General features: G+C 42.9%; 1 protein-coding gene across 1 annotated transcript in view; it reads right to left on the bottom strand.

The window, feature by feature from the left end:
- Window positions 1-12,249, bottom strand: part of cand2 (cullin-associated and neddylation-dissociated 2 (putative)) — a 31,195-nt gene that overhangs the window by 11,562 nt on the left and 7,384 nt on the right. Inside the window, exons 8-14 of the mRNA XM_039797455.1 lie at window positions 11,994-12,136; window positions 10,003-10,313; window positions 9,250-9,391; window positions 8,954-9,072; window positions 7,580-7,735; window positions 6,433-6,654; window positions 1,841-2,047 (exon numbers count right to left, since the gene is read on the bottom strand). Coding sequence (XP_039653389.1) covers window positions 1,841-2,047; window positions 6,433-6,654; window positions 7,580-7,735; window positions 8,954-9,072; window positions 9,250-9,391; window positions 10,003-10,313; window positions 11,994-12,136 — 1,300 coding nt within the window. The remainder of the gene's footprint in view (window positions 1-1,840; window positions 2,048-6,432; window positions 6,655-7,579; window positions 7,736-8,953; window positions 9,073-9,249; window positions 9,392-10,002; window positions 10,314-11,993; window positions 12,137-12,249) is intronic.

Genomic DNA, 12,249 nt, shown 5'->3' with positions numbered 1-12,249 from the left:
CTTTTTTATAAACATTTTTGTCACTTATTTAACACTTTTTATATTCATGTTCAATAAACCTAATTTTAATGACATTATACCTAACTTTTCAGTCAAAACAAAGCAGAAATTATGAATTCTTTAGACTAATAATTAAGATCAGAGGTTGTTTTCATCACTGATGGGTATCTGTCAAACCGTGCGTTCATGGACATCGGAAAAACGTTTTTCCGAGTGAAAACGTCACCATTCACGTAACGTCCTGTTGGAATCAGAGGTGGGAAACTCGGGCTGGATTTTAATAACCGAGTTTCCCAGTCGGTGACGTGTTGTTGACAACTGACGTTTGATGGAGGCGACTTTGGTTCATTGAACATATTTCAATGACAATAAAATGTTTATTGTGGACAAACGCCTCTGCCAAGAAACATACACAGACATAACATGTTTGAAATTATTCATAAATAGGCCTATGTATAAAAAAAAAACACCTTATCCGTGTCTTTTCCCATTGGTTGTCCTGCAGATAACACAAACAAACACCTGTCCATGTGCTGTTTGGATGCTCGCATAAGAAAACAGCAGCAAATCTTTTGTTATTGTGGCCTCCATGTTTTCACACACCTGATGCTTTAGGCTACGGCCAACTGTTGGTGGCAGTCATGCAAAAAGTTGTAACGCCAAACGCCAATATAACAGAAGAAGAAGAACACGCATCCCGACCATGTGAACGCTGCCAGTCGGAAAAACAATAGGCTCGTTGGAGATGAACTGCGCCTCGCCTGTAAAGTAGACGAGAGCAGGCGGCAGCAGCGGGGGGCAGAGACAAAAGTCCGCTCTCAAGTCGGACAGTTTTCCAGCTGACTCCAGCAGCCTTCAGGCTGAACAGGAAGTGACACAAACACTGTGGTCTGTTCGGGTCCGATTCCGGTTTAATAAAATGTTATCAGACCCATATATCTGCTCCTACACAGTCTCCAGTTGGTTTTATTATGACAGAGTAGCTGTCAAAATTCTCTACATGTGATCTGTTGCTGATTTTAATAAACAGCAGACTGTAGATGATCCGTAATCTGAACAGATTTAGTCTCTCTGACTTCTAAACATAACTATCAGCCTCACAACATGTGTTATATAAGCCTTTAAATCAGACAAATAGCAGTTAAAATCCCTCCGATTCAAAATCAATAAAAAGTTTATAGAAAACGTCATCATGTTGAGTCGATTCTGAACCAATCAGCTGTTCGATCAGCTGAGAGGCCGGCGTTTCCCAGCATGCACTGGGTCCACCTGCGTCCGCCTGGCTCTTGCAGTCGGTGAAAAGCAACTGCGCTACCTGCGTCTCAGAACTGCGGCCGCCTTGGTCTCGTGAGATTATCGTTGCCCACGTGTGCATGACGTCAGAGCAAGTCGGGATCAAGTCGGACACAAATCTAACCGGCATGCATTGGGCGCCGATCGCCGGTGATCGATTCTGCGCAGATCTGGCTCATCTCGAACGAGCCTATTGTAACCAGGGGGGCGGGGCCTGTTATTCCGAGGTGGCATGAACGCAGCAAAAGTATAGTCTTGACACTGTTTTAAAACCATTTAAACCATTTAATCTTTTTTTTTTTTATTCTATAAAATTGAATAAAACACCCAAAATCCAATGAAAGTAATCATTCATTTTACCTGTGAAGAATGTTGTATGGGTTCCATAAAACGTACATCCATGCATCCACTTATTTTTAGGCAATTCGGTTGAAAGAAACCCATATTTCTGATATTAAAAAACTTTGAAAACAGGTCAAATTTGACTCGAGCACAACACAAGGGTTACCGAGTGTTTGTGTTGAACTCAGTGCAGTACCTACAGTACCTGTGATACGTGCATGTCGCCCTCGTCCACCAGAGCAGGAAGCTCGCTCAGAACGGGCTCCAGCGCGGCAGGCTTGATGCTGGCGGCATGATGCGTGACCAGCGCTGTCAGACACGCCAGCGTGCCGAGCTTCAGAGCTCGCTGGTTCTTCCGCAAGAACGATCCCAACACAGACAGAGTCTCTGGCAGGATGGACGACAAGTTGATCTGGACGAGATGGAGGAAGGAAAGACAGAGAAGAAAGTCTGGTTATGTTTCAGTGTCGGAAGGAGGTTTCACAACCTTTACTTAGTAAAAGTAATAACATACGGTAGTTTTTTCAAGTAAAAGTATGTAAAAGTACTCATTGTCCAGTAAAATGCTCCCTGTCGCAGTTCTCCTCTTCTATCTGATGTTTCTGGATTAATATTCCTGCTGCATTAATGTGTGTGTTCCATTTTACTGCTGTAGATGTTTAAAGTTGTGCTCATTTTAACTCCTTTATATACTGTGGGCTAGTTTAATCTACAGCCATGCATCCAGGTGTGGTGTGCGCCGTCTGAGTGGCAGCAGGTCCGAGTAGCTCCAGTATGTCCTGTTTTTGCGTGAGTTTCCCTGTGTTGTATGATGAATACTACTTTGCGAAGAGTAGTGTACACAAGAGAGGAACTTCTGGTAATACAGAAGACCAGATACGGAGCCAGACATCCCATACCGGCTGTGCTGTGTAAGCCGTATCGAGGATGTAGAGCCGGGGCTAAGCTAAGAGCTAGGAGATGGAGGTACAAGCCTTTTCTACCTTCAGTCCTCACGGGTAACGTAAACTCGCTCACTAATAAGTGTGACGAGTTGGAGGCACTCGTGAGGAATCAGCGACTGTACCGTGAGTGCAGTCTGATTTGTTTTACCGAGACCTGGCTGAACAACAACATACCGGACTCATGTGTGGACTTACCTGGCTTCTCTGTTGTGCGAGCCGACAGAGATGCGAAGGCCAGTGGCAAGTGTAAAGGTGGGGGACTGGTTCTGTTTGTGAACAACAGATGGTGTAACTCCCGACATTGTACAGTGTATGAGAAGATCTGCTGTCAGGACATTGAACTGCTGGCTGTTGGTCTTAGACCATACTATGTTCCGAGGGAGTTCTCACACGTGGTTGCCATTGTTGTTTACATTCCACCAAGGGCGGGGGCTGCGGCTGCGTGTGACATCATTCATGACGCTGTGGCTCGATTACAGACCCAGCATCCTGAGGCTTTTATTGTAATCACAGGGGATTTTAATCATGTTACCCTCACCTCCCATCTGACTGGTTTTGTGCAGTATGTGGACTGTCCCACACGAGAGAATAATACACTTGATCTGTTCTATGCAAATGTCAAAGAGGCCTATAGTGCTGTACCTCTACCACCACTTGGCAGATCAGACCATAGTTTAGTCTTTCTCCAGCCCACATACAAACCTTGTGTACAGAAGCTGCCAGTTACAATTCGTTCGTTTAGGAAATGGTCACCAGAGGCCAGCGATGCCCTGAGGGACTGTTTCGAATGCACAGACTGGAATGTGCTGTTGGAGTCCCAGGGAAACAGCATGGACATTGATGCGAGGGTGGGCATCATCACAGACTACATCAACTTCTGTAGGGACACTACGATACCTGTAAAGACTGTACGCTGCTTTGCTAATAATAAACCTTGGATTACCAGTGACATCAAACAGCTACTGAATCAGAAAAAGCAGGCATTCAGGAATGGAGACAGAGTGAGGCTCAGAGGGGTGCAGCATGAGTTGAGGAGGACACTGAAGCAGGCAAAGGTGGACTATAAAAACAAAGTGGAAGGGAAACTACGGGATAACAACATTAAAGAGGTGTGGAAGGGGATGAGAAACATCACTGGATTTAAAAAGAAGAATGGCCAGGTTTTTGAGGAAGATGTGGACAAAGCCAATGACTTCAACCAGTTCTACAATAGGTTTGACAGGGGGGGCGGATGCTGCCCTGACCCAGCCGGGAGGGTCTCACCAGCTGTCACCTCCGTCACCTCCACTACTTCAGATACCCCTTCTGCTGCTGCTTTTTCATCCTCTCTGGTGTACCCGCTATGTAGCGGGATCCCCAAACCTGTATCTGCAGCCCCCACTACAACTTTGCTTTCGACTCTGCCATCCTGGTCTTCTCTTACAGGGAGCTGTCACCTGTCATCAGCAAGTGTGGATACTGCAACATCTGACCAGCGCTCTCTGTCTTTAACAATAGAAGAGGTGAGGGCGGAGTTAAGGAGACTGCATACAGGGAAAGCGGCAGGTCCGGACGGTGTGTGTCCAAAACTACTGAAGGATTGTGCAACTCAATTAGCGGAGCCCCTCCATGACCTCTTCAACCTGAGTCTACAGACAGAGAAAGTCCCGGTGTTGTGGAAAACATCCTGTCTTGTACCAGTGCCCAAAACAGTACGCCCGGTGGAGATGAATGACTACAGGCCAGTGGCGTTAACATCCCACATTATGAAGACTCTGGAGCGGCTGATCCTCCGCCACCTGAAACCGCAGGTTGCACAAGAATTAGATCCCCTTCAGTTTGCCTACCAGGAACATATAGGAGTGGAGGATGCGGTCCTCTTCATGTTGCACCGGGCCTATGCCTATCTGGATGTGCCTGGTTCTTATGTAAGGATCATGTTTTTTGACTTTTCTAGTGCATTTAACACCATCCAGCCCCTTATACTGAGAGACAAGCTCGTAAGTATAGGGGTGGCCCCATCCTTGACCAACTGGATAACGGACTACTTAACATCAAGGCTGCAGTTTGTCAAGTTGGGGAGGTGTGTTTCGGGGTCGCTGGAGTGCAGTACGGGGGCTCCACAGGGGACAGTTTTGGCTCCGTTCCTGTTCACTTTGTACACATCGGACTTCAAGTACAATTCTGAGTCCTGCCACATCCAGAAGTACTCCGATGATACGGCTGTTGTGGCATGTGTGCGAGGTGGACGGGAGGAGGAGTACAGGGACCTTGTGGAGGACTTCTGTGACTGGAGCAATAAGAACTGTCTCCTCCTGAACACCACCAAGACTAAAGAGATGGTGGTGGATTTTAGGAGGTCAAAGCCAAACTGTCAGCCGGTCTGCATAAAGGGGGAGGCCATTGAGGTTGTGCAGACCTACAAGTACTTGGGTGTACTCCTGGACAGTAAGCTTGACTGGTCCGCTAATACAGATGCTCTGTACAAAAAGGGACAGAGCCGTCTCTTCTTTCTCAGGAGGCTCAGATCTTTTGACATTAGTAGCGATCTGCTGCTCATGTTTTATCAGACTGTGATGGCGAGTGTCCTGTTTTATGGGGCGGTTTGTTGGGGTGGCAACATGACAGACAAGAACAGTAGACGTCTCGACAAGCTGGTCAAAAAGGCCAGCTCAGTGCTGGGCAGAAGACTGGACTCACTGAGAACTGTAGTAGAGGGGCGTGCATGCAACAAACTGTACGCCATAATGGGTAATGACAAGCACCCCCTCTACAACGTCCTGGCTGGACAGAGGAGCAGTTACAGTGAGCGACTGCTCTCGCTGCACTGTAGGACAGAGAGGTTCAGGAGATCCTTTGTCCCCACAGGCATCAGGCTATTTAACACCAACAAATGACCCCCTCCCCTCCCCTTAATTCCCATTAACTCTTAACGCAGACATAATATAATATAATTATGCTGCTTTTATTCTGTTTTTAATTCTCTTGTGTATGCATTCGCAGTGTATTTATTTATTTATTTATTAATTATAGGGAACTGTGTGGTGTATACGAGTGTGTGTTTATGTGTGAGCTGCTGGACACTTGAATTTCCCCACGGGGATGAATAAAGTATCTTCTATTCTATTCTATTCTATTCTATCCTATAAGATCATCATATGCTTGTAGCATTGCTGTCCTGTGAGAACCACGTACAGTATCTCTTTTTCTTTTTTAAGATTATTTTTTGGTCATTTTTAGGCCTTTATTCAGGACAGCTGAAGACATGAAAGGGGAGAAAGAGGGGGAATGAAATGCAGCAAAGGGCCGCAGGTCGGAGTCGAACCCGGGCCTGCTGCGGCAAGGAGTAAACCTCCATATATGGGCGCCCGCTCTACCAACTGAGCTATCCGGGCGCCCAGAACCACGTATCTCTAAAGTCAACTTCTCATGGTGTCAGAAAAACAGCCCTGTTTTCAGCTTTCAGGCGATGCATTTTCCAGCTGATCCAAGAGGCTTTTTAAAGACTTGATTTAGCTTAAGAAGGAGGAGAAGTTTTCTCGATACATAAAGGAACCCTTTATCCTTCAGTTCATAACAAACATTCAACATCAACACATCTGGAGACACGTGGTTTTCACTGGACAGGAAGAGGAGGAAAAACGGTCATCTGAAAAGTACCTGAAGCTATCAGACACATTTAGTGGACTAAAAAGTACACTACTGTACCTCTGAGATGTAGTGGAGTGCAGGTATAAAATGGCAGAAAATGGAAATACTCTAGTAAAGTGCCTCAAATTTGTACTTGTAATTGTTACATTCCAAAAGTCTTTTTAATAAATACTTTTATATAATAAATAACTATAAGTCAAATAAAGTGTGTTTCCTACTGAACCTTTAATGGAGACGCAGAGATGAGGGTGATGGTCCTAACTGCTGTCAGTCTTGTGATCTCATTCTTCAACCTCTCCAGGAAGATTGCCAAAACACCTTGTAGCTCCGCCCCCAGGTGGTCACCAAGGTGACACACCATGTGACCCATACAGGAAATAGCCCTCTCTTTCACTTCCTGGTCGATGTCCGTTGCCTTCAGCCTCTTCAGGGTTGCAGAAAACACCTTGGAGAGAGAACCTGTTGTGATTTTTTTTTTTCAAAGATCATACTCCACAGTACCAACAGATGGCTTGTTGACCCTTTTACTGATCTTGTGTACGTTTTGTTCAAACTACACATTTTATTCTGCCCTTTCTGCACGCCAGAACCTGCCACTTTTATGCTAACACTGTATTAGCCAACGCTGCATGGACTCCCCAGTCCGTTGTGTCTAATGACAATTTCAATAAAGTTTATGCAAAGGTAGCTGCGTCCACAATGCTGACATAAATATTGAAAGGCAGCATTACTTGTGCAGTTCTATTATGAACGGAAAGTAAATAAAAAAAAACAACAACATAGAGATGCAGATGACTAGAAGATGCAGACAAAGTGGTGTCTGTTCTGCAGTGATGTTCACTTTTTATATCAAAGAAGTGACAAGACTGCAGTTTTCAACATTTTAAATACCACTCATTTCCACCTTGAATACCTTGAATCTTCCCGGAATTCTGTAAACATGGCCATTACCCCGTTCAAACTGCACTCCAAACAACAAACTGATCTGGCAGAATCCACACAGTGTCTGGCCGACTTTAGGCTGCTTACACTTCTGCGTGTTAATAATGAAAACAGGATGTTACTGTATCTCTGTATACTGGAGCTCTACGCTGACATTGTTTTTCCATTTCGGAAAGTTTTAGTGCCTTTCTCTGTTCTTATGATGGTGTCTCCTTCTTTTCCTTTGTCTTTGTAACTGACTTAACGTCATTGCAAATGAGGGCTGCCCCTCAATGATCTCTCAAGTATCAATAAAGATTGAATGAAGTAATGAATAAAAGCCATAGTTGAAAGTGATGAACAGTCGGGAAAGTATAGATCAGAGCAAAGTGGCTGAAGCTCGACAGATCAGAGAAGCCAAACAGATGGGTCAGACCCAGCCTTCCCACCTCTTTGACAAACGGTTTAGGGTCGAATCGTCCGGCTGTGGCGCTCTGTCCCTGCGGTCGCATCACTCTGACCAGCTGCTGGGCGACCAGCAGAGCCTCCGAGGTGATCTTATAGAACGTGTCTTCTACACACGCCACCACTGGAGGCAGCAGCACCTGCAGGAAGCACAGCACGGGGGAAGAAAAGAAGTCTTTATATGTTCAGACTTTTTTTTTCAGCTATTGAGTCATGAATACAACCAAGATGAAATGCCTGTGTGACAGGTGTGTCTGAGTGAGTTAGTGAGAATGTACAGTATCTCACAAAAGTGAGTACACCCCTCACATTTTAGTAAATATTTCATTATATCTTTTAATGGTACAACACTGAAGAAATGACACTTGGCAATAATGTAAAGTTTACAGCTTGTATAACAGTGTAAATGTGCAGTCCCCTAGAGATTGGCATGGGGTACTTTCCATACAATCATCTCTCAATGCAAATCAAACTAGCTATTAGGCTAACTGACATAAAACCATGCCAATCTCTAGGTATGGTGAAGGGTATGTGATGATGTGGGACTATTTTAATTCCAAAGGCCAAGGGAACTTTATCAGGATGCATAGTATCCTGGATCCATGAAATAACTGGCCTTTAAAAATAAAAACCTGCCTGCCTCTATGGGAATTTAACATAGGGGTGTACTGACTTTTGTTGCCAGCAATTTAGACATTAATGGCTGTATGTTGAGTTATTTTGAGGGGACAGCACGTTTATACTGTTATACAAGCTGTAAACTTAATACTTTACATTGTAGCAAAGTGTCATTTCTTCAGTGTTGTCCCATTCAAAGAAATATTTACTAAAATGTGAGGGGTGTACTCACTTTTGTGAGATACTGTATGTTAATAGTTGTTTACCAGACCGAGGAAGTGATTGGTCTACATGCTACGATTGCCAGATTTGTTAATCTTGTTTTCTTCTTTGTTTTAGTTAGTTTTAGCCTCCAGGTATGTAGTGAGCGGTGTGCCCTTTTTTTATATCTGCCTGTGTCAAGTGTGATCCCGTGTGGGATACCATATGTGTATATATTAGCTCTATGTTTTTGTTGTATCTTGTTGATGTCCTGTCATGAGCACACTGAAGCAAATTCCTAGCAACTTGCACCGAGTTGTATGGCAATAAAGTATTGAATCTTGAATTTAGTGTGGTGAGTCGTAGTTTAATTATCTCACTATGAAATGAATTGACTGACTGAGCCACAACATCAAGATATGAAACTAAACGGTAAGTCTGCAGGTTTACATTATTCATAACAGCAAATTCATATGTTTAAACAATATGCACGTTTCACATATATCTTGAAGCAAAGCTTATAAAGATGTTTAAAGAACCTGCATGTGCGGCTGAAAGGCTTGAGGAGGGTGGGAGAGGAGGAGGACGTGGAAGAAGGAGAGAGCATCGATCCTCATGGTGGAGGAGGTGGACTTGTCTGTCAGGGAGAAGACGATGCCTGGAGGAGGGAGGATGGGAGAACGGGGAGGAAAAAGAGAGCAGGGGGGAAGAGAAAATGAAGCAGATGAAAAGACAGACAGATGTTAGGAGGGAAGAGCGAGAAATAAAGAGCAAGAAAAAGGCAGTGTAAAATAAATGAGTGTGCGCATGCGTGCATGTGTGTGTGTGTGTATACCAGGTATTAGAGCAGGTATGTGCTGCTCCAGAGCTCCAGGTACCGTGTGAGAGAGCTCAGTGAGCAAACAGAAGCAGCCCTGTCGAGACTTAATGCTCTTCTCCTTCAGCTGTCTGTGGAGCGTCTTCACTATCACCGGCACCTGGACAGACAACACACACACACACACACATCATCATCATCATCATCATCATCATGCATTTGCTATTTGAGTTTTTGTTTTCACCTATTATTTACTTTTCTGTTAATGTTTTTCCTAAGGATCACTAGGTTTTTTGCAGCTTATAAAGCCACATTAGTCACATTGTTGTTGTTTTTGTTTTTTTAATATACAGTATATATACTATATATATATATATATATATATATACACATATATATATATATATATACATATATATATATATATATATATAAATATATATATATATATATATAATATATATATATATATATATATATATATATATATATATATATATATATATATATATATTTTTTTTTAAGAGTATATTTCTACCTGTACATATTAGTTAAATGTTTATGTTTTACCTTTGTCCAGCTTCGCTGTCCTTGTTTTTAGCTGTATGTCTATTTCTGTGTAAGTGCAATGAGAGCAATGAAAAAATAAATTCCTTGTATATGTTCACATACTTGGCCTATAAAGCAGACTGTAAAATAAATCCACTGTAAAAGCTGCTGGAACACCTTCACATTCTGGGAGTGACTGACTCTGTACCGGTAGTAGCCTACCTGTGTCTCCAGCATGGCGACGGCCGGCTCTTCCTCCCGGCTCAGCGCTGAGTCTGAGCCGGCCTTGACGTTGCCGTGGTGACCAGATCCCACTCGCGTTTGTCTCAGCAGCGTCGAAAAGGCAGCGAAGACGTCCGCCCTCACGTTCTCCTCGCGCTCCTTGAAGCGGGCCAGCAGAGCGGGGCAGATGGAGGAGTAGAAGGAGAGCAGGAGGTCCCGGCGAGTGTGGATCAACGCCTCCAGACACTTGATGGAGGAGCGCCGCACCTTCCAGCTCATGTCGTCGTCGTCGCTGTACTCATCGTCCGACTCTGGAGTCGTGGGATGAGACAGTCGTTACTTCATACTGGAAGTAGACGGACTTCAGCAAATATTCACTCTGACTCTGTTCATGTTACTAATCATCTCCCTCTGTTAGAAATAATCACTGAATTCATATCTGTGAAGTCATAAAAACTGATAAGGATGCTAACGGATGCTAAATTTTAAAAGAAATTTCAATGGGGGCGGCCTCTAGCTCACCCAGTAAGAGCGTTCGACCCCATGTAGGCTGAGTCCTTTGCAGCGATATAATAAAGGGAAAAGCCCCAAAAAAGTAATCTTAAAAAAAAATAAAAAATCTCAATCTGAACTAAAAATCTGACATCCCCGGAGGGTGATGTTTAAGCCTCCTGTTGTCCTCGGGTCAAATTTGACCCGTTTCCAAAAACTTTATATCAGAACTATGACAAAAGAACGTTGAAAAAAGTGACAAATGTTGGAAAAAGCTACAAAAACACAGGGAAAAAATCGACAAAAACATTTATATTTTTATTAAACGCTGAAAAAGGTGACCTATAAAAATCAGAAAAAGTGACAAAAAAAAATAAAAAAAGTGAGAGAAAAAATATCGACAAAAGCAACAAAAAACTTTTTACAAAAACATAATTAAAAAAATGTGAGAAATGTTTTTTGAAAGAAAGTGAAAAAAAAATTGGAATACAATCGATAAAAATGTCCAGAAAAGTGTAAAAAATGAACAACAAAATGTTGAAATTTCGACACAGAAAAACAAAGTTGCAGGTCGACAGGAAGACAACACATGGGTTAAGACTGAACAAAAATTATTTTGTCATTAATTTACTCAAGCACTTTACTTAAGTACAAATTTAAGGCACTTGTACTTTACCTGAGTATTTCCACTGTACGCTACTTTCTACTTGTACATCTCAGAGGTACAGTATTGTACTTTTTACTCCACTAAATGTGTCTGATAGCTTCAGGTACTTTTCAGATGACCGTTTTTCCTCCCCTTCCTGTCCAATGAAAACCACGTGTCTCCAGATGTGTTGATGTTGAATGTTTGTGACGAACTGAAGGATGAAGGGTTCCTTTAAAAAACTCTACTCCTTCTTAAGCTTAATCAAGTCTTTAAAAAGCCACCTGGATCAGCTGGAAAATGCATCGTCACAAAGCTGAAAACAGGGCTGTTTTTCTGACACCATGAGAAGTTGACTGTAGAGATACATGGTTCTCACAGGACAGAAACGCAACAAGCATATGATGATCTTATAGAATATGATGCATGGCTGTAGATTAAACTAGCCAACAGTATATAAAGGAGTTAAAATGAGCACAACGTTAAACATCTACAGCAGTAAAATGGAACACACACATTAATGCAGCAGGAATATTAATCCAGAAACATCACATAGAAGAGGAGAACTCTGACTTTTACTTTTCATACTTTGAGTACATCTTACTGATAATACTTACGTACTTTTACTTCAGTAAGGTTATGATTGCAGTTTTACTTGAAGTGGTTGGAATAACTCTTCCAAAGAAAAAGGTGACAACAAAACAACTGACATGCAAACTGATCTTCAACTAATAGCTTGCATTAGTTTAACAACTCCCACTTCATTTTTTAAAGTCGTAGTACAACAAAGAACATGAGCACAAAACACAGTGATGAACTAAAAGAAGATAACAGAAAGCAAAGACACACAAACCTTCATCCAGCCCTTCCTCTACGTCCATGCTGTCTTCTTCCTGCTGCTCCTCATCATCGTAGTTGTAGTTTGGGTCAAAGGTCATGAACTTGAGACAAAGCTGTGTTACTGTGGCAACATGGGGGGACATCTCCTTTGGGCACCTGTCAATCAATGGACACAACATAAAGAACACAGTGTGTGTGTTTGTGTGTGTGTGTGTGTGTGTGTGTGTGTGTGTTGTGTGTGTGTGTGTGTGTGTGTGTGTGTGTGGTGT

This window comes from Perca fluviatilis, chromosome 4, assembly GCF_010015445.1.
Source record: "Perca fluviatilis chromosome 4, GENO_Pfluv_1.0, whole genome shotgun sequence".
Classification (NCBI taxonomy): Eukaryota; Metazoa; Chordata; class Actinopteri; order Perciformes; family Percidae; genus Perca; species Perca fluviatilis.
Note: the sequence above shows the minus strand (reverse complement) of the source record. Positions and strands in the feature narration are given on the sequence as shown.